Source organism: Takifugu flavidus, chromosome 1, assembly GCF_003711565.1.
Source record: "Takifugu flavidus isolate HTHZ2018 chromosome 1, ASM371156v2, whole genome shotgun sequence".
NCBI lineage: Eukaryota > Metazoa > Chordata > Actinopteri > Tetraodontiformes > Tetraodontidae > Takifugu > Takifugu flavidus.
The window spans coordinates 23918956-23945848 of record NC_079520.1 but is presented as its reverse complement, the minus strand read 5'-3'; the positions used below and the strand labels follow the sequence as shown (position 1 = coordinate 23945848).

General features: G+C 43.7%; 5 protein-coding genes across 10 annotated transcripts in view; 1 reads left to right on the top strand and 4 right to left on the bottom strand.

Moving 5' to 3' along the window:
- The window catches only part of LOC130536459 (NACHT, LRR and PYD domains-containing protein 12-like), a 43814-nt gene extending 30484 nt beyond the window's left edge, over positions 1–13330 (bottom strand). For 2 of the 5 annotated variants that reach the window (XM_057052629.1, XM_057052549.1), the window contains exons 1-2: positions 12937–13329; positions 11722–11889 (exon numbers count right to left, since the gene is read on the bottom strand). In XM_057052629.1, coding sequence (XP_056908609.1) covers positions 11722–11852 — 131 coding nt within the window. In that variant the 5' untranslated portion in view covers positions 11853–11889; positions 12937–13329. Of the gene's footprint in view, positions 1–11721; positions 11890–12936 lie in introns of all 5 variants that reach the window. The other 3 variants (XM_057053015.1, XM_057052478.1, XM_057053403.1) reach the window with 3 other exon arrangements.
- Positions 350–8845, bottom strand: LOC130537530 (ribonuclease inhibitor-like). Its single transcript, XM_057054456.1, has 7 exons — positions 8706–8845; positions 7609–7784; positions 7343–7516; positions 3132–3305; positions 2103–2276; positions 1728–1901; positions 350–1205 (listed from the first exon to the last, which is right to left on the bottom strand). Exons 2-7 carry the CDS (start codon positions 7731–7733, stop codon positions 1025–1027), a joined length of 1002 nt encoding a protein of 333 aa, XP_056910436.1. The 5' UTR covers positions 7734–7784; positions 8706–8845; the 3' UTR covers positions 350–1024.
- A 2725-nt stretch (positions 13331–16055) lies between the features above and the next one.
- On the top strand, positions 16056–18919 carry LOC130537794 (catechol O-methyltransferase domain-containing protein 1-like). 2 transcript variants are annotated; one of them, XM_057054953.1, is made up of 7 exons: positions 16056–16248; positions 17400–17518; positions 17608–17713; positions 17861–17979; positions 18203–18257; positions 18365–18498; positions 18575–18919. In XM_057054953.1, exons 2-7 carry the CDS (start codon positions 17420–17422, stop codon positions 18725–18727), a joined length of 666 nt encoding a protein of 221 aa, XP_056910933.1. In that variant the 5' UTR covers positions 16056–16248; positions 17400–17419; the 3' UTR covers positions 18728–18919. The 2 variants fall into 2 exon arrangements, with proteins under 2 accessions (XP_056910933.1, XP_056910853.1); XM_057054873.1 differs by lacking the exon at positions 16056–16248 and adding an exon at positions 16466–16624.
- LOC130537611 (voltage-dependent anion-selective channel protein 2-like) lies at positions 18772–22070 on the bottom strand. The gene is made up of 9 exons (XM_057054563.1): positions 21915–22070; positions 21090–21161; positions 20914–20963; positions 20589–20741; positions 20448–20500; positions 20118–20345; positions 19893–20043; positions 19716–19773; positions 18772–19620 (listed from the first exon to the last, which is right to left on the bottom strand). Exons 2-9 carry the CDS (start codon positions 21154–21156, stop codon positions 19529–19531), a joined length of 852 nt encoding a protein of 283 aa, XP_056910543.1. The 5' UTR covers positions 21157–21161; positions 21915–22070; the 3' UTR covers positions 18772–19528.
- Positions 22071–22639: 569 nt separating this feature from the next.
- LOC130537254 (sphingomyelin synthase-related protein 1-like) lies at positions 22640–26651 on the bottom strand. The gene is made up of 6 exons (XM_057053961.1): positions 26446–26651; positions 24947–25522; positions 24776–24871; positions 24596–24713; positions 24366–24516; positions 22640–24002 (listed from the first exon to the last, which is right to left on the bottom strand). The coding sequence occupies exons 2-6, from the start codon at positions 25501–25503 to the stop codon at positions 23698–23700; spliced, it is 1227 nt and encodes a 408-aa protein (XP_056909941.1). The 5' UTR covers positions 25504–25522; positions 26446–26651; the 3' UTR covers positions 22640–23697.
- Between the last annotated feature and the right edge of the window lie 242 nt (positions 26652–26893).

The following is a 26893-nucleotide window of genomic DNA, read 5'->3' as shown; positions in this document are numbered from 1 at the left end:
CTCCGCGTCTGCGCAACGACCACAACCTCCTGTCTTTAGTATTGCTGCGCCAACTGGTGGTCTTTTGGGCTGAGGATAACGGTGATCTATATGTACCTATATGTAGCTATAGCGTCATTGGCCTCCACTCCAGCCACTCCTGGTAGTTCCTCAAAAACACTGAGTTTCTAGTGGATGCACAATCTGTGGAAGCCAACATAGAAATTTCTGAAGAGCCAAAGTTCTTGCAACAAAAATATAGTCCCCAATTAGGTTGTTTTGTTATCACACGACCCCGTCCCCATTATCTTAAGAGAATATAAGAGAATGAGTGGAGACAGAAGAGAGAATGAGGCGTTTTTGGCGCATGTCGCTCTTGATTTTGTGTTTATTTTTGCAGTAAACTTAAAGGAGGCCTTTTCACTTTATGTTTGATTCCATTTAAGCTGATATTCCATTCTTGACATCTTTACATTTACAGTGTTCATAGGAGTTTTATTTGGTCATTTTGCTTCTTTTTATTTCCTATTTCCCACATTTATTATTTGTTTTTATTAGATTGCAATAAATCATATAACATTTAACAGATTGACTAAAGTCAAATAACCTGCGGTTCCCACCGATAGCAGTCATTCTGATGGGTTTTTACTGGCTACAGCTGAAATATTCCAGTGCTCCATGTCACAGATACAGTAAATACTAAACCCTAAAGATTCTGAAGGCATGATGTTAAATAGTAACGTATAATACAGACATTTGAAGAGACAATTAAGAGAATGTTTTCATGCTTATAAGAGTGGCCGAGGAGCCATTTAGAACTTTATAAAGATGCATTGTGTGATACCAGGAACTAATTTAACTTCAAGGCGAAGCTGCTTCTGCTTTGTCGACCATCGACTGATCTCCTGAAAGTCCACCACTGCTTTTTAAAAACTGAATTTCTCATCTATGGACGGAGTAGACGGCAGATGTTTCCACAGATGCTCTTCACCAGTGGTCAGTGAGTGATGCAGCAGATGAGCGGGAGTTGACTGGCTACAACCAGCTACTGACTCAATGTCTCCAGCCCATAGTGTGGATTCTCTACGAGATCAGACAGCAGCTTCACTCCTGAATCCTGCAGCTGGTTCTGACCCAGGTCCAGTTCTCTGAGATGGGAGGGATTGGACCTCAGCGCCGAGGCCAGAGAGTCACAGCTGATCTCTGATAAACTGCAGCTCCTTAATCTAAATAAAGAAAAGAAACTTTTATAAGGTTATAAGTGAAACCAGTATTAATCTGAAACATTAATCAAAGGCATGATCTGTAATATTTAATTTAGTTACAGGTTAAAAAATATGTAATTACCACAATTCCAACCTCTCAGGTTTGCACTGTTCCAAAGGAGAATATATATTGTTCTGGCCCTCACTCTTCCCAGGTTCTCCCCACCTCTTTCCCTCCCATCTCATCATGGAGATCCATCTCACCTGTGGCTCATCTTTAAAGGCACAACCTGTCTTAGATGACTTCCTGTCTCCCTCACCATCTACCTCCTCATTGGCTGGTGTCTACCAGGCACCCTCACGTACTTTTGTCTAATTTTGGTTACGATCCGTCAGCTTTTTCATTGTCTTTAAATCAATTTATCATGAATAAGTGGTCACTGTGTGGCCCTCCCTCCTGAAGGAACTGGGCACAACACACACACTCAGAAAGTGTGAGGACCCTCGGATGGAATAATGAACATTTTTGAGAATGGTGTTTACCTCAGACTTTCCAGTCGGCAGTTTGGAAAGTGGAGAAAACCACAGAGCTGCTTCACTCCTGGATCCTGCAGATTGTTGAGGCTGAGGTCCAGTTCTCTGAGATGGGAGGGATTGGACCTCAGCGCCGAGGCCAGAGAGCCACAGCTGATCTCTGATAAACTGCACTTAATCAATCTGAAAAATGCAGGATAAGGTTTTATGGTGCAGGTCTGCATGTTATCTGCGTCAGTATTAAACCTACGTTAGTTCTTCGTTCGGTCGTACCTGAATTCACGATATTACAAGGAATTTTTTTAATGTTGCATCACAGCAGTGTTGAGAACAGCCTCACTTCACCATCTTAGCAGTTTTATAGGTAGAAAAATGAAGACTGACCTGAGCCTCTCCAGTTTACAGTTTGGACTCTCCAGTCCAGAACAGAGCCGCTTCACTCCTGAATCCTGCAACGTGTTGTAGCTCAGGTCCAGAACCCTCAGATGGGAGAGGTTGGACTTCAGAGCTGAGGCCACAGAATCACAGCTGGTCTCTGATAAACTGCAGCAACTCAGGCTAAAATAACAATTATTTTGAGAGAAGACAAATAAAAATCAACATGTACCAGAACAAAACACAGCTTACAAGCAACAAACCTCTCGTCCTGCACCGGCTTATCTGCCGTATGTTCGTATTTTGGGTTCTGTCAGGGCGGTTGGACAAGATCTACACCGTATGTAAAGTGTGTGTCGGTCAAAATACCTTCCAAGTTAGTGAATGGAAACATTTTTTAAAATGGTTGCATTGTGTAGAATCGGTGTAGAATCAACTTGTTGACTTCTGATTTGGACTCCAGTCGAAGTGAGGTGCAACAATTGTGGATGCTGAAAGCTTCGGATTTTCATGAAGGTTTCTGTGGTTGGACTGACCTGCTGCCCCTTTAAGAGGGAGGCAGCTTTGGGCTTCTGGCTGGAATGAAGCCACCTAAGATGAGAATGACTGCAGGCTTTCGGTACCAAGGTTCAACAGGGTGCTCACTTCACACTTGGGCTTTTCTCTTTTTTGGATGGGTTTTCTCAGTAGAGAAGGGGCATGGCACACTGCAGCAGCTTTCTTTTTGGGTTTTCTAGTTTTCCCTCTGATCTTTAAAAGACAGGAAGAACCATTTTTGATTTGTCTGAATGTTTGGGCGGTTTTGTGGCCAGCCTAAAATAAACCAAGACAAATCTACAACTGATACTTCCTTTCTAGTCATTGATGACCATCCTCACATGGGACAGATTTCCACAACCAATTTAATACTGCAAATCTATCCTGTGTGGTCTTTTTTCTGAGAACTGTAACACTACGTTTATAACAAAGATCAAACATGTAAACATTTATTGTCTAACTAGTTACACCTGGGAAAGTACTGGATCATCTCTGACTGACCTGAGAGTATCCAGCTTACAGAGAGGATCCTGGGGAAAACCACAGAGCAGCTTCACTCCTTGATCCTTCAGTTGGTTCTGACTCAGCTCCAGAACCCTCAGATGGGAGGGATTGGACCTCAGCGCCGAGGCCAGAGAGTCACAGCTGATCTCTGATAACTTGCAGCTACTCAGTCTGGATAAGGAATCATGGCAAGAAATGATCTCTTATTGGAGGAAAAGTCATATTACACTTGCTCAAAATCATTATTTCATTTTATTTCATTATTTAATCAGGGCCCTTGGAGTCAGGAGAGCTCTGCCCCCCACTGATAAACTGGGATATTACAGCAACAACATAGTGTGACGGCCCGCCCAGGTGTTTTGTTTTGTTTACCCAGAGACTGGGTGGGTCGTCAGTGAGACTGGTTTCACCTGCAAGCTGGGAGGAGCCAGAGGACATAAAAGGGGCGGTTCTCCTTTGTCTTGGTCTCTGGCTGGGCGGCTGCCACCATACCTCATGGCCGTCTCATCATTTTGGTTTGGGTTTCTCAATAAAATATTTAGATGATTTGATCTTTCTGTGTGCTGATTCCCTCTATTTGTTACAACTTTGAGCCAAGTCGTAACAAATGGGGGCTCGTCCGGGATCTTGAAAATCCCTGAAGAAATGGTTGTTTTCTTGGCAGTTGATGTTTGCCAGGTTAAATGTAAATGTTGGAGGGAGTTTAGCATACAGTTGTGTTAAAGTTTGAGAGAGCGTTAGTGCTTTGTCCACTTATGGTTTTAGAAGTTTTTGTCCTGGTGTGTTCAGGGCAGGCACTAGGTGTTGGAGATACCTTTCCCGGTAGGTCTAAGGTGGTCTGGGTGACTAGACCTGTTTGTTGTTTTAGTTTGTTATTTTGGTGCACTAGTGTGGTTAGAGCATTTGTCTCGGGGACACTTCCAGGACTGTCAAGGTGGGCTGCCAGCGTGCTGGTCGCTTAACCGAGTCACTGGGCTTTGTGTTTAATCTTCCCACCGCAACTTTTGCATGAAGTCTAGGGGTTGAGTTAGCTAGTTAGCTCCCTGGTTAGGTAGGTAGCTAGGGGAAAGTTGCTCCACATGTGACTGCTGTGTGCACACCAGGTTGACTAGCTTGTTGTGTTGGTGGTGAAGGTGCTTACTTGCCTTTACGCCAGGCACAACTGTGGTTGGTTAGCGTGCTAGACTGGGGTTTGGTAAGTTTGTACGGGTTAAGTAATTCAGGGTACTAGCATTAGTGTTGTGGACATGGCTTCAGTAGATGAGTTTTTGCAGAATCCAAATTGGGAGTTATTAAAGACTTTCAAGAAAGAACAGCTGTTAAAAGTCGCAGAGCATTTTGATGTGGAGTGCCCTAGGCCATCACGTAAAGACACCATATTGTCTACTTTAAAGGCAAACCTGGTTCTGCAGAAGGTTTTGCCTCAAGTAGAGGAGTTGAGCTCTGACATCATGCCTCCAGTAGTGGGTAGGTCTCTGGACCCTCATAAACAGGTCATTTCTCAGGTTGAGGGGTTTGGAGCTTTAACTTTTGAGCAGCAGAAGGAACTGCTAGTATTGCAGCATCAGCAGGCAGTGGAGAAGGAGGCACGGGCTAAAGAGTACGCTTTTGAGCTTGAGAAGCTAAAGTGGAAAGTTCAGTTACGTGAGGCTGAATTGAAGCAGGAGCAACAGAGGTTAGAGCGTTACCGTCTTGACCTGATCAAAGATGGTAAACTTTCTGGTCCCTCTGAAGGTAGCTTGTCGGCACAGAGTACTTATTTTGATGTTGCAAGTAACTTGAGACTGGTTCCAAAATTTTCTGAAGAAGATCTTGATACTTTTTTTTTGTTGTTTGAAAGGCTGGCCAAGGCAAGGAAGTGGTCTGACTCTGAACAGACATTGCTGCTGCAATGTGTTCTGACTGGTAAAGCTCAAGAAGCCTTTTCTGCGTAAGTATGGCTGACAGTGAAAACTATAACTCTGTGAAGATTGCAGTTTTAAAGGCGTACGAGTTGGTGCCAGAAGCATATCGACAGAAATTTAGAACTTCCAGAAAACATGATAAAACATATGTGGAGTTTGTTAGGGAGTTAACTACTCTCTTTAATTGTTGGCGCATTGCATCTGGAGTAGAGACCTTTCCACAATTGTGTGAGCTTCTTTTGTTAGAACAGTTCAAATTTACTCTTCCAGAGCATATAGCTACATTTCTGGCGGAACATAAAGTAAAGAGTGCATCGGAGGCTGCAGTTTTAGCAGATGAGTATGCCTTGACTCACAAGATCTGGGGAAACTGGAGTCGTAGAGACATGCCTTCCAGTAGTCGGCAAATGGATGGTTTGAGTTTGGAAGTAGAAGTTGATTTGCCCAAGAGTGGTGGTAGTTATGAGAAGCAGTACCAGGGTAGAACTTGTAATTACTGTTTGGGACAAGGTCATTGGAAGAGGGAATGTCCAGTGTTGAAGTCTAACAGCAGGTTCTACCAGGGAATCCGTCCTGCAAAACCTGTGGCTTTAGCTGTGTCAGTTCGTGCTGCTGAAAAGGCTGGGGCAATAGCTGCTGTGCAACAGCATACTAACTCCATGGTGGTGGTTACCCCTGACCTACCTGTGGTTTCAGGGTTAGACGAGGCTGACTTTAGGTCAGTTGACCCAGGGTATCGTCCCTATGTCTCCCAAGGGTTTGTGTCCTTAGTGGGAAGTGGGAAACGGGTACCTGTTAACATTCTAAGGGATTCGGGTGCTTTGGACTCGTTTATTCTGGAGTCAGTGCTGCCATTTTCCTCGGACAGTGACACTGGCAGTTGTGTTAAGGTTAGGGGGATGGGTCTAAATGTTTTGACTGTTCCTTTACATAACTTATCTCTGTCTTCAAATCTAGTGCAGGGTGAGGTTTCACTTGGGGTGTGTCCAGAGCTGCCTGTAGCAGGAATACAGGTGATCTTGGGAAATGACTTAGCCAGAACTCATGTGCGGAGTGGTTCATTTCCTACCCCTGAAGTGGCTACTAGGTCTGATACTGTGGAGGCCGGTAGTGGGAAGCGTACAGACGCAGCAGTTTATCCAGTGGGGGTAGTCACTCGAGCTCAGAGTCATTCTAGTTCTGGTTCTAAAACGGTGGGAAAATTAGAAAAAGCAAACTTGGAAAAGTCCCAGAGGACAATGAAAGGGTTATTTGACCGTAGAGTAGAAAAGCGGGTCTTTAGCCCCGGTGACCAAGTGTTGGCACTTCTTCCTTTGGTGGGTTCTCCCTTTCAGGTGAAATTTGCAGGCCCTTATGCTGTTGTAAGGCAGATCTCGGATCAGAATTACATCATTGCAACGCCTGATCGTAGGAAGAAGTCACAGCTTTGCCATGTAAACCTGTTGAAACCTTATTACGCCCTTCCGTCTTTGTCTAATGGTACACTGGGGGAAAGAGCAGTGGCAGCCTCAGTGGGTAATCCTGACCCTATGTCTGTATTGGTAGGGGGTGAAAAGGAGGATGTGAAGGTTCCTGACGATAGCATCATGCAGGGCCGTCTTAGGAACTCTGAGTCTCTTAAATCCAAATCAGCGACTCATGAGATGGTGTCTTTTCCTGCAGCCGTACCACTTAGACATCCGCCATATAAAGGGGGCAGAGAATGTCCTGGCAGATGCATTGTCTAGGGCACTGCCTAGTTAAAATTTTGTGTTCTGTTTGCCTTAATCCCTTGGTTTTTCCCTGTCACTCTTGCTCTGTTTCTTTAAGGGGTCAAAGTTGCTCAGTCAGGAGGAGTGGAAATGGGTTAAGCCGAGCACAGGAGTGGTGCCATTCTGGACCTTTTCCTTGGGGGGGGTGTGACGGCCCGCCCAGGTGTTTTGTTTTGTTTACCCAGAGACTGGGTGGGTCGTCAGTGAGACTGGTTTCACCTGCGAGCTGGAGGAGCCAGAGGACATAAAAGGGGCGGTTCTCCTTTGTCTCGGTCTCTGGCTGGGCGGCTGCCACCATACCTCATGGCCGTCTCATCATTTTGGTTTGGGTTTCTCAATAAAATATTTAGATGATTTGATCTTTCTGTGTGCTGATTCCCTCTATTTGTTACAACTTTGAGCCAAGTCGTAACAAGTTAAAAAGTATCTGTAAAATTGACTTTTAATGGCTCATTTAAATTCATACTAAACTTCTCTTCTTCAAAAGTCAATGGAGTTTATCTTGAAGCCTTTCATTGTTTCGTTATTATGTCGAAGATAAAAGAAAGCTGACCTGAGAGTCTCCAGCTTACAGTTTAGACTCTCCAGTCCAGAACAGAGCAGCTTCATCCCAGAATCCTTTAGACTGATGTAGCTCAGCTCCAGAACCCTCAGATGGGAGGGATTGGACCTCAGCGCCGAGGCCAGAGAGTCACAGCTGATCTTTGATAACCAGCAGCGCGACAAACTTGGAAAACCAATAAAAACACATTTCTAAATATGAAAATGAAGAGGAAAGCAGAAAATGTAAAGAAATTTAGAAAACAGAGGCCTCCTGACCTGAGCGTCTCCAGTCTGCAGTTTGGATGCATCATTGCAGAAGACAGTAACTTTACTCCGGCATCTGCCAGGCTTTTGTTCTTGCTTAAACTCAGCTCCCGTAGATGAGAAGGCTTTGACGTCATTGCTGAGGCCCAACTTCCCAATGCCTCTTTAAAAGAAAACTACCAGACAGTCTGTTGTGCATGAAACAAAAATAGTGAGTCAAACTTTGGGATTTCTAATCAACTTATCTGAGAATCTACCTAAACACAAATGTAGCTCATTTCCTGGAAAAGCTAAATTCAACACCGTAGAGCAACAGTTTGAACAACCATCAGATCTGAAAGGCAACTGAATTATTCTCAACATTTGTCTTATTTTAGAACAGCTCATAATTACTCAATATTTAAAATGATTACAGCAAATGGTTTAAACAAACGTGCATCTTTTTATCTGTCCATCGGCTCTTTGGATATTTTGCATTTCATACAATTTGTACGATCGTGCGTCAAGTCTTAATTCAGCGATCCGATCGATGACATCAGTGTCTCTGCTTGCATCGATTGCCCTCAGCTTCTGTTATATCTGCCTGTTTCCCTTCAAATCATTTTCACTGCACCTTTTTTTGCTAGTGATGAAGTTGCCACCTAACGGGTGTGGAAAGGGTCAAACAATTTTGTGGGTCACATAAAGGCTCCAAACGTAACGGCCACAAAGACCTAAAACACCCATTTAAACCAACGAGGCCGGCTGTGTTTACGTTGAACAAATGAAGCCAAATAGTCACGTGTCATTCGTTAAAATGCTTGAATACGATGTATACAAACAAACAAAAGTTATTTAATGACATGACAGTAATTTCATGATAGTAAGTTAACTTGTGGCTCCTATTATTCCTGCCTTATGTTGGTTTGTCTGGATTGAACTTTGAACTTATATCCAGCCAGTGTTGAACATTTCTGAATAAATTGTTTTTTTGTTTGTTTTTTTATTTATGGACGCTGCAATGGAAATAAAGAATTGAAGGAATGACCACTGGAGGGGGTATTGCTACCTGACATGATCGACTCGGTTGATTTAAACGCCGATGTCCGGCCCCAAAAATCTTTACTTACACGACCTTCCTGCAGTTCCTCACAGCTGGAATCAGGCGATGTCGTCCCTCATCTGAGGTGTTGTACTGCTGCAGGTCCAGCTCATCCAGAACCTCCTCTGACATCTGCAGCAGGTAGGCCAGAGCTGAACAGTGGATCTCTGACAGTCTCCTCTCTGATTTCTTCCCTGACTTCAGGAACTCTTGGATCTCCTGATGGACTGACTGATCCTTCATCTCCATCAGACAGTGGAAGATGTTGATGCTTCTGTCTGGGGAGATTACATCACTTTTCACCTTCTTCAGGTTGTTGAGGACCTTCTGGATGGTTTCTGGGTGGCTGTCCATCTGATCCAACAGTCCACCCAAGATCCTCTGATTGGACTCCAGAGAGAGACCATGAAGGAAGCGAATAAACAAGTCCAGGTGGCCATTTTTACTTTCAAGAGATTTCATTAGTGCTCTCCTGAGGAAGTCATCAAGAGATGTGACTGGATCGTAATTTGTGTACAACCATGTTAACCTGGGAAAGTGGTTTGGTTTCGAAAATTTTAGGAACTTATTTATAACCACTGTGTCTTTCCTGGTGTAACGGTGGAACATGTAGACGGCAGCCAGAAACTCCTGAATGCTCAGATGAACAAAGCAGTAGACTGATTTCTGGAAGATCACAATCTCTCTCTTGAAGATCTCTGTACAAACTCCTGAGTGCACACCGACACCTCGGAGACGTCCAGTCCACATCGCTCCAGGTCTTCTGAGTAGAACATGATGTTTCCTTTCTCTAGATGTTCAAACGCCAGCCGACCCAACTTCAGAAGGAGTTCTTTGTCAGCCTCAGTCAGTTCCTCTGGTCTCTGCTTTCCTCCATACTTTTGCTTCTTCCTCTTTATCTGAACCATCAGGAAGTGTGAGTAGAGGTCAGTCAGGGTTTTGGGCAGCTCTCCTCTCTGGTCTCTGGTCATCATGTCCTCCAGAACTATAGCAGTGATCCAGCAGAAAACTGGGATCAGACACATGATGTGGAGGCTCCTGCAGGCCTTGATGTGTGAGATGATTCTCTTGGACAGATCTTCATCACTGAACCTCCTCCTGAAGTACTCCTCCTTCTGGAGTCAGTGAAGCCTCGTACTTCTGTGATCCTGTCAACACACGAGGGAGGAATCTGATAGGCTGCTGCAGGTCTGGAGGTGATCCAGATGAGAGCTGAGGGAAGCAGGTTCCCCTGGATGAGGTTCACCAGGAGCACGCCAACGGACGATACTTGTGTGACATCAGAGATGAGCTGATGGTTGTTGAAATCCAGTGAAAATCTGCTTTCATCCAGGCCATCAAAGATGAACAGAAGTTTCCAGACACTCAGATCTTCTGCTCTGATCTTCTGTAATGTTGGATGGAAAACATGAAGCAGTGAGAGAAGACTGTGCTGCTCATCTCTCATCAAGTTCAGCTCCCTGCATGAGAGCGGAAGCACCAGACTGATGTCTTGGTTCTCCAAACCTTCTGCCCAGTCCAGACTGAACTTCTGCACTGAGAAGGTTTTTCCAACGCCGGCGACACCGTTGGTCAGAACCACTCTGATGTGTCTCTGTTGCTCAGATAAGACTTTGAAGATGTCCTGGCACTTGATTGGCGTGTCCTGGATGTTCTTCTTGGAGGTTCTCTCAAGCTGTCTCACCTCATGTTGTGTGTCCTCCACCTCCTCACTTTGTCCCTCAGTGATGTAGAGCTCAGTGTAGATCGTGTTCAGCAGGGTTCCACTTCCTGCTTCATTAGTTCCTTCAGTCACATGTTCACATCTTCTCTTCAGACTGATCTTATGACCTTCTATCACCTCCTCAGATCACCTCCTGAACATAAGTAAACCAATGATTTCCATCTATAATAAATCATCAACACAACTACAAATTCATGACATCACAAGTTCAATTTTATATTGAATAATTTTACTTTGTTTGGGCTTCATTTCAGCATCTCCAGACCTGCTTCCAGATTGTGAACAAGAGGACTCTCCAGGTGGAGCTGACTGGTCCCAGTTTGATAGGATGTGCTCCCCCCTCTCACTATGAAACACATCTCTATTAGTCCTTTGATTTATAGGATGAAAAAACCTGATCAAGACTCAATATTGTTCCAGCATTTATGTCTGAATTCATCTTTCAGTTTTAAACATGATTCTTGTTTCTAATCAACAATATTCACATTAAGTATGTAACTATATGACTGTCTGAGGTTTAAGTGTTAAACATCTCCAATAATAAACTCACAACCTGCTGCTGTTAATGTGACTAACAGCTGGCACACAAACACATCATCACGCTTTAGTTTTCTTACATTTCGTCTGAACTTCTGAAGGTTATTGGTACATCTTTGGAGTGGTCACTCTTCAGGGACACCCAGCTGGGCACTGTGGACTCTGCTCTGTCCTCGTCCATCCTGAGGAAACATCAGAAATAGTGATGAGACTGTGATGAAGGTAAATAATCTGTAGAGGTTGTAGTTAAATAATCCCAATTCCCTGCTTTTTATCAAACAGGAACATTTCTAATACATTCTGGCTAACAACTGAATCAATAAATCAATGATGTATATGCATCATTTTCATGTTTTCAGAGTTTAAGCTGCTTTTTTTAACTGTTCCCTGCAGTGAGAAAAGAACTGGCACCTTTTCCAGCCCCTCATCCTGTAGCACTGAATGTGCTCTAAAGTTCTTTCCAGAGCAAACGTCTCTGCACTTGCAGCAACATGTTGTAGTCATGGATCCGTGAAGAGAACCGGATACAGGAAACGCCCGGACTTTGATCCCAAAACCCCAACTGGTGGCCAACGGTGGTCCGGCAACGACGGGGACGCTGGTCCATCGGGCCCAACAACACTGGTTTTCCACAGGCCAACATGGTGAAAGGACTGTGCACCGTTTCATTTTAAAGCTGATGAATTTCATTTTTCACGATAGTAGAGGCTAATACCTACAAAATGATGTTTTGTATGGTTGTGAAATGTTCAAAGGCAGAGTTATGTGGTTCAGAAAACCTTACTTTAAAGGTGAGCCTTGAGGTCCAATACCGAAGTTGTAAGGGCGGTCTTTGGACCTGTCGCTCTTCATGGAGACACAGCTGGACACTACGGACTTTGCTCTCTCTTCCTCTTCCATCACACATTCGCTCATTTTTAAATGTGAGTCTAAATGGTTAAGCAGGAACAGTCTGCTGACACAGAAAATAAGATTAAAGAACATGATTCTCAGTATGAAGACAAGCAGAGGTCTGTCCAATGACGTATTGTCGGCTCATTCACATAAAAATCTATTATATTGCAGCAACATGTTGTAGTCATGGATCTGTGAGGAGAACCGGATACAGGAAACGCCCCGACTTTGATCCCAAAACCCCAACTGGCGGCCAACGGTGGTCCGGCAACGACGGGGACGCTGGTCCATCGGGCCCGACAACACTGATTTTCCACAGGCCAACATGGTGAAAGGACTGTCTTCAGCTCAGCCAATAAATTATTTGGTGCTACATAAACATACTAGTAAGGACTTTTTAACTTCCCTCCTTTGTTCCCCTCTTCAATTATTTCTAGAATCCAAGTTCTCAAAGATCACTGCTCTATTTAAAATAGATGAAAGAAATGACACCCACTCCTGCTTTTCTTTCACAGTGGTTCCACAACATAGAACAATAAACCACTGTGAGAAAACGTGCAACATTAACCAAAAATCCTGTTGGTGTCCTGTGATCCTGTGTGGATTTATTTATTTATTTATTTTTAAAGTTTATTGTGTTAAATTGGTCCGGCTGAGAGATGCTAACTTGCACACGATTAGATGTTGTTTGACAGGTAATACCAAAATATCCAGCTGTAACCTGAACTCTAATAGCTTTTCACCTGTCACAAAAATGTCGCTCTTCCTGCTTTGTCTGAAGAGAATAGTTTCAATTTCACTTTTAAAACCTAATCAACAGCTTTATGGCGTATACATTACTATCATTAAAGCATTCTGGGAGGGTTTAAAGTTCTTTTAGGATCAGTAGCAAAGACCAGAAAAATAAACTAAACTTCACTTAGAAAGACTATTCAACTATAACTAAAGCCAAACTATAAGAAAGTTAAATAAGAAGTATTCATTTATAATGTATAATGATGTTTTGTGCTAAAACTAAATATGAAGTCTAGTTGAATCAAATCTTGATTTTATCTCCAAACACAACTGTTAATTCTTTTCAATATTGCTCTTCGTTTACACTCACCTTGTCGGTCTTCAGTCTTCCTGCTTAGTCTGAAAGGAATACTTTGAAAAACTCGTTTGTTGGGTTCCCAGTTTCTGGGAACGTTGTTGCTGGTGTCTACCTGCAGGGGGCGGGGAGGAGCCGCTCCTCAGTCACAGCTGGCCCCGCAGACACACGCACCTGCGGTCTCTCTTCAATCTCCCGTTAGATTTTAGGACTTCTGTGGCTTGACTATTAGTTTTCCCAGCGGACTTGTTTTGGACTCTCTCGAGGTCTCTCCGCCTCTCTGTGAACGCGGACCGAACTGTTCTTGTTCACTTTAAAATAAAGACGATTTTCGGACACCATTGTCCACTGCGTGTTGCTGCTTTCGGGTCCTGATCCAACCGTTCCGAACACTCCTCTGTTAATCAACAACTTTATGGCTGTTGATTTATATTCCACGACTATAAAAGCATTCTGGGAGGGTTCAAGATTAAAAGTTCTTTTGCTATTTTAATGCCTTAAATAATGAAAACTTACTATGCAACTTAATTAGATAAATAAACTCAGTTAAAAAAGATTTATGATGCGTCACAGATTTTGAAAGACTTGTAAAAGCAGCATATTCTGCAGCCCTGGAGTCCAGGAGGAGCAGCAGAGGTCAGAATGTGTCGGAGCGCGTTTAACTATTGTCTGCAGTTCCACGCATGTCACCGGGTGGCGGTAAAGCACCACATGATATTTCTCCTTTTTCCGAACTTCTTCAGCTGTGTTGAGCTTTAAATCTTCACCTGTCGCTCCCTCTAAGCCAGGAGTCGGCAACCCAAAATGTTGAAAGAGCCATATTGGACCAAAGAACAAAAAACAACTCCGTCTGGAGCCGCACAAATTGAAGCCTTATACACAGTAAGCCTTATTATGAAGGCAACACATGCTGTAAGTGTCTATATTAGCCTACTTTCAAAATGACAAGTAGGCTCCAAATGCATAATGAGCATTCATGATTAAATGTTTATTTTCCCTGCAGCACATCCTGGACAGAATGACGCACCACGTGACCACTCGATGGTGCTTTAAGCTTGACTTCCATTACAATGAGATGTTGAAATTAAATATTTATTATTCACATTTTTACCGCATCGGAAATCTTTAAGACATGTTCGTCATGTTTTTTCTCCCATGGAAATTATAATAAAACAAAAGGTACTGTATATTCATATCATCTTTTTCCATTTTCAGATTTTTGAAAAAGCTCCAAGGAGCCACTAGGGCGGCGCTAAAGAGCCACATGCGGCTCCTGAGACGTGGGTTGCCGGCCCCTGCTCTAAGCTCTAAACTTTGCGGTTCTGTGTGTAGTTTGTGGGTTTAAATATTTCTGATGAATTCTGATGACGATGACTGAAACTGTCAATGACCAATAGAAAGTTCGTCCATTTTACTACTACGTCACACATTTTCATTATTTATTGTCATTTTTGGGTCTAAACTGGACCAGTTCTGTGAGCTGTTGTGCTTTTTCTGTGGACCAGATGTTCCAGGCAGGTTCCATCATCGGACACAGACGGAGACAGGTCACGTGACAACAGTCAACCTTTAGTTCTTTATTACAGGAGGATCTGGTTTATATACAGACACGTATCTGCAAAATACTAAAACGTATATGAAGTATATATTAAGTGTTTATACACACGTTTGCGCGTACGTGCACACTGTATATTCATATAATAACTGTTAGTTTCTAAAACACCAAAGTAGAGTCACTGAGGCACGGCTTCACCTCCTTTACACCGAGGTTTCACTGAGCAGGTGTGATGAACTGTTGCAGAAGGAAAAGCATGTAACATGTTAATAATCGGACACAAAAACACTCAGGTTTATTGTCTGGACCTCGCCATCCCTTTGGGGAGGATCATCTCATTCTTCAGCTTTGAACTGTCAGAGTTAAAAGGTTTCATCCTTCCTCAAGACCAGAAAACTTCCGCCCAACCTTCTGACCTCTAGTGTCGTATTTTCATCTCTTCAAAAATTATCATGTTGAACATTTTGTCTTCCAAATGAAAAAGAAAAAAAATCTTCCCATCTGAAATTTGGGGCGAGACAATCCGAAAAAGGCAACTATCTCCAAATATGAGCTTTCTGACTGACTGATGTGAAGCTGGTGAAACCAGTTTGACGACCATTGTGAAACCAGGAGCAGTGTAAATGAGGGGGGGGAACAGTGAGTGGATGCTGCATTCATCAAACACACAATAGTCAGAAGAGAAGAAGGAAGAACAGAAGCCCGTTTTCCTCAGTGTTGGTGTGGAGATGCCTGTTTGGAGAAGGAAGCAGGCTGGACTCTTCCAGCTGGCTTTAATGCCACTTCTCTTCTGAGAACCTCCCAGCAGCTTTCTCTCCACGATCTTTTTACGCTGAAGGTTTTTGATCATTTCAGGTCAGATGTTCTTGGACTGAGGTTAAAAATGTTTGTTCTTGTGCTTGGAGCGAACCGACGATCCTTTAAAGTCAGGCATCCTAAAGGTGGATGTTTTCTGAGGCGTGGAGGCTTTAAAGTGGCGCTTATGACGTTAGCGAGCCCCCGCTCGTGGAAGGCTGCGGTTAATATCCAATTCACGCACTATTTGAGACTGCAGTTGAGCCTTTTTCAAAACTAAATGTACACTTTCCCAATGATGCCCATAGGATGTTAGCTGTTTAGGTTAAATCGATGCTTTGATGTCATACAAACAAGGGGAAACACCTTGATTGACAGATGAGCTCATTCTCTTGATTGGGCCAAAAATGATGGAACATCTCTGCATCATGTGAGGTTGGATGATTTGCCTCATTGCCCCTCCATGGTGGAACCGTCATGGCCGTGTTATGTGAGATACTTTAGGTTAAGGCCCAGGTCAAATGTGAATTATTTAAAATTGAACATGAAGAACTCCTGGAACAGACAGGCTCTGTACATTTACATCAGAAAGCAACCTGCACAACTTCCACACATATCTGTCTTTATTTGCAACAATAAGTGTATATTTGCCGGAACACTAGTATAAAGGAGTAAAGCTCATATCATCTTACACGAAGGCGTCGTGCTGCAGATCAGAAAAGACGATTTACACACTGGCATGCAAGTGGGCAAAGCTATGAATCAGCACTTTTAGGCTGCCACCGACTAAGTGCGGTTAGTAACCAATAATCTCTTTACATGGAAGCATGCATGTGGTGGGGTCTGTTTCACCCTATCGCCTTAGCTGCTGCTGGTCATATGATCCAATAATACTTTCCAAGCTGGTTGTTGGCGTTTCTGCAGGAATTGGCTCGTTTGCTCTCTCACAGCGGATCAGAATTGTGCGTTACTTTGTGGTGAGTCGCTACTACTCTTTTCCTCATCTCATACTAACCAAAACTAACGTATACTACTGTAACAGGTGTATTAAAAAAGGTTCGTCTTTTTTGGAAGGTTAAAATTTTGAAAATAGCTGGGATTATCGACAGTCAGGCTTTTTATTTTCCATCTTTGCGGACTCCGGGGTTTTATTCATGGTCGACACTGCTGCGCTTCTTTTTGCGCCATTACGGTAATGACGTCGGCGGACGTGATTCCACAGGGGCCAACGGGTTCGAACGGTGGAGTCCCGTTTAAATCGTTAAAAACAAATGTCTTTTCGTTATAGCTCCAAAGAAATTCTAGCCGCTTCTACTACTATCGGTGTGGTTTCCATCGCTGCTTATTTCATTGGTATGAACAGGCTTTTTTTTAAATAAAAAAAATTAAATGTTAACGTCGTGAACTTGGGCATGTTTGTTGACGTCCGGTAATATTCTTTGATTCTTTTGATTTAATGTCATAAGAGAAAAAAGACTTTGACTGCAGCACAGATTCTGAGATCAAGTTTAATATGAGAAAGTTCTTTCATAAATACGGATCATGGGACGCTGAATGAGATTGCATCATCATCCTACACTCCAACCATTGAGTATTATATCGGAAGAAATGCATAACTGCACGTACTAAATAGTGCATTAATTTTTTACTCCACATTTGAAACCAATGGTTGCGTTTTTGAATGCTAAAGGCGTGTGCCTTTGGCATATTATTTATTATTCGGCTTGATCAGAGGTCATCTTTACCAGGGCAAAGTCCAGAGTTACATAACCTTTATTTCCTTACTAACTTATCTTCTAATGTGCACACCAGTTACACCCTGAGCCGGATTTGATGTGGTACTAGTCTCAGTACTTTTGCCTGAATATTATTACAAACACACCATCAGTTATGCTTTTTTGATTCAGTGGTGAACTTACTGATGTCACATTTTGGCCCCAGGCTGGCTCAGATTATATCAAGCTTTACAGGCAGCAGTCGGGTTTTTCTTTATCCGTTGATGCTGGTGGCATGTTTGACCCTCTGAGATCGTTGATGGCTTGATCCGACTTCCAGAGGAGTCCATTAGACGGTCCGCCGTCTCTTCTTGTTCTTTATTATTGTATCTAACTTGCTGTTTCACCCTCAGGGAAAAGGAGATCTTCCAGAATGAGCATCATCAAAAGTCACTGTGGGAACGACCCGCTGATGCAGTACGTCCTCAATCACTCCTTGAGGGAGCATCCAGCCCTGAAAGGCCTCAGACTGGTGAGGAGTCCAGATCCCAGCTGGAGAACAGCTCTGCTCGGGTCAAAAACATCTGCTCGAATAACGTTGTTTTAAAATCTTGTCTTCAGAGGACCATGGAACACTCTTCCAACATCATGATGGTCGCCTGCGAGCAATCTCAGTTCATGGCCAATCTAGCAAAACTGATAAAAGCCAAGAAAGTGATAGAGATCGGTAAGAGCGTCCATCAGATCGATGCCAGATCTACTTAAACATGAACTGCAGCCTCTTCCTTAACCCTCCTGCCTAAACGTGCATTTCATTACTCTGAAGAAAATCTTATTTTTGGAGTAACGTGTCCAATCTGCGCTCCCATTCCAGGCGTATACACGGGCTACAACACGCTGAGCATGGCTCTGGCCTTGCCTGATGACGGCGCTCTGGTGGGGTGTGACATCAGCGAAGAATACGCCAACATTGGCAAACCCTTCTGGAAAGAGGTCTGGTTTTTTTAATCATTTAGGAAGGGTGCCACAACAGCTGTCTTTAAGCCTGGCAAATATTAAAATGTCTTCAACCGAATTTAAAGGGAAGTTATCAGTGCTAAGACGCTGCCGTTGCCAGATTAATTACACACGCTCCTGGCTCTGGCCTCATTTTCTAACGAGTCTTTAGTGTTTGCTGCACATTTCCTTTAAAGTTCTCCGCTGTCTTTGCTTCCAGGCTGGAGTGGAGAAGAAAATCCACCTGCGCATTCAGCCAGCATTGAAAACTCTAGGTACAGCCACGTTTCCCTCGTTATACAGGTGCAAAATAGCAGCCAAGACTTTCCGTCCCGGCAGTCGTTTGACGGACACAGAACATGTTCTTCATCTTCTGCTTCAGATGACCTTTTGTCGGGCGGCGAGGCTGAAACGTTTGACTTCATCTTCATCGATGCCGACAAGGTGAACTATGACAACTACTACGAGAAGTCCCTTCTCCTGCTGAGGAAAGGGGGAATCATCGCCATCGACAACGTAAGGCCGTCACGCGAGACATTTAAATGCTCGACGTGGGTCAACGCGTTGACCCGTTTGACCTCTGGCCCTGTAGGTGCTGTGGGGCGGCAACGTGTTAAACCCCTCCCCCGACGACCTCGACACCGTGGCCATCGACAAGCTGAACAAGAAGCTGCACCGAGACACGCGGGTCACCCTGAGCATGCTCACCGTGGGAGACGGACTCACGCTGGCCATGAAGCTGTAGCGCAACGAGGGCGTGAGGACTGTAGGAAAGCATTTGGAAACCTCTGGCACTTCTTCATCACAGGACTCTTTATTTTGGGTGCTGTTCTTAGTCAAACTTACATCTTAATCATGGAAATAATAAAATAGGGAGGTTTTAAAAGGATCCTCTGAACTATTTCAATAAAGCCACCTTTTTTTTAGCTAATCAAAAGGTTTCAAATAGTGTCTTTCATGTGGATTGTGTTGAATTTTGCCCTTTTGTTAATTATGACAGGACAGGTGACCCTATTGCACAGATGCCTTTTGCAAAAATAGTTTTGTTGTACAGCCCTCCAAAATAGGAAGAAATTTTTATATTACACACTTTTGCTTCAGTCACAGAAGAGACTGAAAACCCATTAATCAAACTCGTATCAGATCCAAGCAGGAATAAATCAAGAGCCGCCGGGGATTGAAGCATAATTAGGACTAGTTTAAGCAAAGCGGCGCGACTAAAAGACAAAGATGTGCAAATAAAACAGGAGGACTTTCTACTGTGCAAAAGAACAGCGGATATACATTCTATATCATCACACAGCAAAATACCAGGGTTTTATTTTCTAAAACCATTCCTGATACAGTGCACCACATAAGGATTTGTGACATTTGGCTATTCAGGAATAACTGGCAGAAGGAACCGATGCATGACTAGCTATTGTGACCATAATGAGGGCGACAAAGGATTTCCAGGGCTCTGCTTCAACTCTTAACCGACCGTACTAATATTCAGGTCAGATTCAGCTGCTGTTCCTGCTGCACTCTGCTGGGCCAAATTCCCCCCTCATGCCTCCAACTCTAACCCAAGACCAAGTTTGTGGCCGCCGGCGTTGATATTTTTCCCGTCCACGAGTGCAGAGAGGGTTACTTTCATTCCTGGCATAAAAGACAAAATACATAGTTTAATCAGGTATAAATGGTGATTAAAGGATCTTCTGTTGTAACCAAAGTTAAAGAAGGGCCTTCCGTACCAGGCCGGAGGGTCTGGGTGTATCCAATTCCTACCAAGCTTGCGTTGTTCACCTTAGCCTTAAAATAAAACATGGAATTATGAGGAAATACTCCCGGAATTCCACCACCAATCTTTAAAGAGCACTTTGATTTTTTTACTTTAAAAAAGGCAACAAAATCCAATAAATGCTACTTACTGATAAGGATGCACTGGAATCAAGCTGGTATTTGGCAGCAATTCCAAAGCGGGTGCCGTTGCTTCCCGCTGTCCAGGCCAGATTCACAGCAGTCTCCAGTTTGTCATTGACCTTCTGGTAAATGGAGCCGCCGAACTCTGACCCGTTGTTTCTGCCCAAAAAGCGTGAGTGACTTCACTGCGCCATCATTTTACAACACCTGTGCTTCTGTGCGCTAAAACATACACGTTGGTGTGGAGTTGGAAGTCGCCAGTCTTGTAGCCGATAGCAAAGTTGCTGTGGGTCATCTTGGATTTGGCGGAGTCGATTGTCATCTGGTAGCCCGCCAGCCAACCGTCATAACCGGCCACGGCCGCTCCATGGATAGTGGGACCAGCAAAATCTAAGTCCACGTCAAGGCCTGCGTTAACGTACTCCCGTTTGTACGCCGTCTTGATCTTGCCGCTCTTCTTGCTGTAATGGTAGCAAGACATAAATGTCCAGTGGAGGTGGTCAGCGGGGCCGTTCAATAAACCCACTGTCTGGCCTCGTTAGAAATAACGGACGTCAGCTTACCCGGTGTTTGGTGAAAATGTCGTCTCAAAATTGAGCTTCAGCCCTTTGGTGATCTAAAGGAGACACATGCACGAATGGCACTTGAGCTGCAGCAGTTTAATTCCTGGAACGAGCTGCTTCAGCTCAGAGTGGTCAGCGTACCTGATCTTCAACGCAAACTTCAGTTCCCAGAGTGTTTTCTGTGCTCCACTTCTCGGTGAACGTCAGCCCGTACTCGGCCCACTTGTACTTGGTCTCCAGGGTGCCTGTGACCTTGCTGTTGTCAATGTTGGAGGAGCCAGATGTTTTAAACTCCTAGATGGAACAAAAATAAATCAGCACAGCACAGCCAAACTACACAAAAGAGAAATGACCAAAGTTTGCTAATAAATTGCAGTTAAAACACCGATATAAAACCAGAACTTATCCTTTAAGCCCTGGTGCTGCGTAAGACCTTATGTATATTTATAGTAACAGATGAACTCACCACGCCACTGGAAGACTTTGTCTTCACATCAAGCTTAACCAGTCCAAAACCTGTCAAGACAGTGACATTGACAATCTACCTTCTGGGCTTAGTAGCACTTTTCAAACACCCTCCTTTCCTCTGAGGGGCAAAAAATACACACTTATATAAGAGCCTTTTATCTCGCTTCCAGTTACCGTAGCCTTTATTGAAGATGTCCTTTGCTGATTTCCCGAGGTCTACATATGCTGGGGGCACTGCCATTTTGCCTGTTGAGTGTGTTTACAGAACAGACATGTGCATCAGTGACTCGTAGTAATATAAAATCGAATATTGGAAGGTTGATTTTGCAGCTGAAGCCTTGAAATGTTACACTTTTGCCATTATTTAAGTCCTGACCATCATAATCAAATTGAATCCTCCAATATACTTTAACAACAGTGCAGTGGAATTATGGAAAGGTCTATTGGTAATTGAAAAAAAAATCTGATGCAATTACGATTTCAGTAACTTTACATCTATACTCTTAATGTCTACATGTTACTGGGTTATAAAAGAAACTCGTTTATGATCATTTTTTACCAGACAACTACGAGTCTGCGGTCTCTGCTGTTCGATGTCGTGTCATCAATGTCAAGGTTAACCCGGATAACTTCTGAATTATTGTAATGGGAACGGTTAGACTAGAAAAATGTTACAATTGCGCGTCTTTTCCCTCACAATTCGACAACACTGCGTTTAAAGAAACCGGTTAAGCCAGAAACTGCGGCATAACGCGAGAATGTCGTCACCTTACTGTAAAAGGTCGAATTTCTTAAAATTGGAAGCAAAGACCGTTTTGAAATTGATCGATGTTAGTGTAACTGGTTCATGTTTCGGTGTTTTGGAGGAGTTTAAACATATAAGGAAGGGAAGGGAATGGGGCGACTTCTAGCTAGCAAGCGACGCGTTTGATAGCGATGTTGCAAACATTGTCACAACATATACTGACAACTTGCATAAATGTAAGATCGATTACTTACCGAGTACTACTGACCTGGGTAATGTTACAATTATGAATGTTTAGGGCAATGTGTTGCAGCCAACTTTTGGAACAGAAGGAGCGGCTGGAGCAAAACCGGTTGTAGGACAATATGGTGGAAACCTGACCTAGGAACTGCAGGAAGGACCCATATTTAGTTCCACTTATAGCCGCCTGTCGTTAATCCAGATCAGTAAATGCTTTTGCGATAATATTTTGACTATTCATTACAATATGTAATTTAGAATAACTTACTTATTCTATTGTTTATCTCCATTATTACATTACAGACCGTATGTATTTACAGTGTATCTAACATTAGGCCACTGGCGAGCCGAAGACGTCAAAATCACCATGACAATTCTATGATGCGTTCACGGTCAAAAACCATGTAACTACCATAAATAGCTTTCAGGTTGATATTAAATTTATTTCGGGGGGGAAATAAGTGTATGATAAAATACAAGAATTTATATCATGTAAAAAAAATGAGTGTGAGCAAATTCCAATGTCTACTAATGTAAACTTCTACTGCCTCTGCTGTTTTTCATATTTAAACATTGATATAGTTTTAACACCAACCTACAGTTCTGTTAAATATGCCCCCCCCCCGAAATTGTACTTTGCCCTAGTTCTAAAAATGTCCTGTGACCTCTCAGACATAAAATTAGTTAAATGTTTTAAAGGTGGCAGTGTAAAGAATGAGGAAAAAGTGAAAACCAAAACTTCATCTTCAGCTTTTAATGACAGAAGTTGCGATGATGACAAGTAATGTGGCTTTGCAAGATCATATCAACACAACAGCATCATTCTTCAAAATAATAATCCCCTAAATACTATAAATTCCACCTAAAGTTATCACGGTTCTAACATGCTGCAGTGACCAGATCAAGTTCCACACAAAAGAATGTAAAGGCCAATCAGAAATCAATATTACATTTAAAAAGCACAATAATACACGTACCTACTTTGAAGCAACTGTAAACATTTTTTTCCATGTGCATGTTGCTGTAGATTTTCAGAAATATAAAAATATCTATTGGAATTTACAAAAGAAATAAATATAAACAAAGACAAATTTAAGTGTTTTTTTTTCTTCAATAACTTACTGAATACCAACATATCCAATTATTCCCAGAACTCGTCTTTTTAAAAAGAAACTTTACTCAAAATCTCCACACAACGAACGTAAATGGCAAATGGAATATTTAAGACAAGTGGAAAAATCTTAAGTGCTTTCATGGTTGTGAATCATCATATTAATTTCTGTAGAACTTCTCTTCAGCAGAAGCAAGTCCGACAAGTTTTGTTGGACTTAAGTCTGATTTTGCTGTCCCTTTTGCTATTTTATAGCACCGCCGAATTCCAGCGAATGATATAGACGTAAATAAATAACAAATGGCAAATATATTTCAACATTAATGTGCAAAATGTGGATTTTTTTTACGTATTGCTTTACGAGTGGCTCATGGTTGGAATAAAAAAAATGACAGTCAAGAATCTTGATGCAAATTTTGAAATGATCTATTGGACAGTTCTGTAAATAACCCGATACTGTTTTCTTTTAAATGAGTGGCTTTGTGTCCATTTATGCAGGCTACTAAAACATGGTTACGATGGAAGCAGGTTAGATGAGTCCCAGAATTTTACAAATATGGCTGCGTGTATCCCATCAGGCCTTGCAAAACAGGATGACATCACTTGTCCTTGTTCACCAATAAGTCATATTAAATTGGCAACTTGACAAGACAGAATCAGAACCCGCAAAGGTGCAACGGCGATCATTACCCAATCAGCCTCCTCATCACAGCGGGTCTAGAGAAGGGCCATCCGTATTCGTTGGGAACCGGTCCATTAACGTTGCACTCAAAGAAAGAGAACATCGGGAACCAGATGCGTGCTCGTCGACTCTGTTGGTATGCCCGGGTGTTGGCCAGGGTGTGGTAATACAGGAAAAGTCTGGTGGTAATGTAGAACGCTATGAACACGTCAATGGAGTAGTGCTCGTGCGCAGCTAGGATGAAGAAGATGCCAAAGAGATTCAGGACCCAGGATAGAGTGTGGATGAAGTTCCAGCTGCGTGGAGTGTCTGTGAACACACAAAGTAACTTCTTTTGGATTTTGTTACCCGCAATCCCGCTGAATGCCAGCAGGTGGCGACAAAGCCGCGCTATCGCTGACAGCTAGAACCTCTGCACCTCCTCATGATACTGAATAAACTGTCAGAGCTTCAATGATGATCCGAAAGATATTTCCAAGAGGAGCACTCTTGTGCAAAGCTAATCTCAAGCTAATGAAGCTCTCCTTCTAAAACTTTGTGGGAGTTGCCAAATTTGCCCCTGGATAAGTCATAGGGCGACTCATGACAGGCGGGAGGAGGATGGAAATAGAACTTTTTGCGGTTGGAGACAGCTGCAAACTCTCCCAAACCCTTGCCAGTGCAGTTACTCACACTCTGTGACGAAGAAGTTGAGCATGGTGAGGACCACCGTGTGACCGCTGAACATGTAGTCGCCGCACGTGTGCACTCCCGTCAGGCTCATCCCAAAACCGCTCCAGATGGCGACGGCTCGCTGCAGTTTGGCCCACATGTCGCCGTAGATCTAAAAGAAAAAGAGATGAAGACGGACTGAATGGCGCCGTGGCCCCTGCCCGTAAAAGAACCGCCAGACGGCGCCCCACCTTTCCCGAGCACTGCAGGTGCTGTCCCGGCACCGACAGGGAGGTGACAAACATGGTGACACAGCGCAGCATGAACACGGTCCCCATAAGGCTGCACATCCGCCGCAAGAGGATGGACCTGCAGGGAGGTACGTTACAGCCCCTGTAGTGACAAGACCGCGCGGGCGTGACCGACTCTACCTGTGTTTATGGAGCAGCAGGACCAGCAACCAGATGTTACAAAGGATCACGCCGCAGGCTTCAGCCATGGCGAAGGCCCACGGTATTCTAGGCACACTGATGGAGAGACAGAAACACCTGCGTCAGTCTTCAACTGCAGAGAGAAACACACAGCTGGTCCGGTCCTCCCACCTGTCGAGGAAGATATCAGGCAGCGGAGGGTACGTGCGCATGTCTGGCACCCTCTCGTGCACAATGACCATGACGAAGGAAGTGAAGCCGAACACAAACACCACGTAGACGGAGCTCAGAACCGTCTTCCAGTACTCTGGATCCAACCGCCTCGTCTGCTGCTTGTACTTCCCGTTGGTGTACTGGTGATACTCCTCTCCCACGGGCGCCGTGTCGGTGCTGTCGCAGTCTCGGCCCGAGTCTCCGTTGCACAACCATTCAAGGCCGCTTCCAGAACCCGTAGGGGAGTGGCCGTCAAAGGGGAGACCCAGCTCCTCCAGCAGGTCTATGTTCTGTTTCTGGAGTTTGCGGATGGACACCATGAGACGTTTAATGTCCCCGAGCACCTTGAGCTCCAGCGGCGGCGAGCGGAGGTCGTACTCGCTGAGGGCGAGCAGACTGGTGCCATCCAGTCTGTGTTTGTTGCACAGCAGGTCCACGTAATCACAAAAGCCCTCTTCCTTCAGCCACTTAGCGACGTGTTTGGGAGTCCAGCGACGGACGCTTAGGTGTGTCATTTCCTCCTCAATCTGAAGGCTGCAGGACAGAGCAAACAGAACTTAAATGAGGCTCAAACAACTCAGCTGTCCTTTCAGACGCTCGTCCACCTTCTGACCATTAAAGGAGAAGCAGCCACTGTGCGTCAGTCTGTCCTCTGACTGATCAGCAATATGTAAAATCCCTGAGTTTCACATCCAGACTGAAGCAAGAGTTCTGCAACTGAGCTCACGACTTTAAATTTGGGTGAAGGAGCACAGCCTCCCCTCCTGGCTGGGAACCAACACTTGGTATCTAAAAACTCATGGCAGACGTGGCTTTTACAGCAGAGTGAGCTTAAAAACGCACTACCGTGGGTCAAAATCAGGGGATTTCACACCCAGATTCCTACAGTGCTGCTCAAAAAGAGCCGGAAAACCCGAATATCCTTTTAACTGACATTTGGGAATTGTCATTTTGTGTTAAAACCAGATGTTGGTTTGTCAAATCCAAATTCTATGATTCCGGCCAGACCAGATGTCATTTAAATCATGGTTTTCTGATCCATTCAGACACCCGAACTTTGATTCCATCTTTCAACTTTTCTTCTAAACACTCTCCTCTTCATGCAAAGTAATAAATATCAGTGGCAACCTCCTACTCGAGTGGATTTTTAGTATTTAAAACCCTCTGTGATTATGTGCCTGATAACATCCCATTTACATTTGGGGTATTTGTGATGTAGACCATGACAACGTTAAAGGCTAACAATAAGGGGTGAGCCGATGCTAACATTATTATTATTTCAGTCTTAGACACCTTCCCCATTTGCTGGACGACGTGCACCATCACAAGCATTCAATATCTTGACATTTAGGGAAAAGGCACCAAATTGCATCTTTTATCACAATAGCAACCAGAGGAATAGCTAACCAGACCTAGCATGCTACTTGCTAGCCGGATCACTGCGTGTACTCACTCACCCAGACTCAGGTGTAAGAGAGCGCGATGCAGACAGGTGGATTCGGTTAACTGGTTGAGTTACATCTCAGCAGACTTGGGGGATATTGCATGAGAGTGTGCTGCCATAGTGCCGACGTGGAATTCATCTCGTCGTAGCTTCGTGGTTGTTAACCAGTGTTGCCAACGCACGGCGGTAATGTCTGTAATAGCTGCGTGCTGCTGCGTTCGCTGTCCGTTAGCGACACCCGCTGGCCACGCTGTGGCACTGCAGCCAGCACGACTGTCCACAAAGGTGAATTATTGACAGCTAAAATTCAATAAAAGTATGATTGTCACCACTTGCATCGTCTTGAAAGCAAAGTTTTTGTCATACCTTTGTTTTTGCTCTAAAAACGGAGGCAACACAAACAAATTGTTTGCCAATACTTGATTTTTACATCATTATTATTATTATTATTATCTAAACTA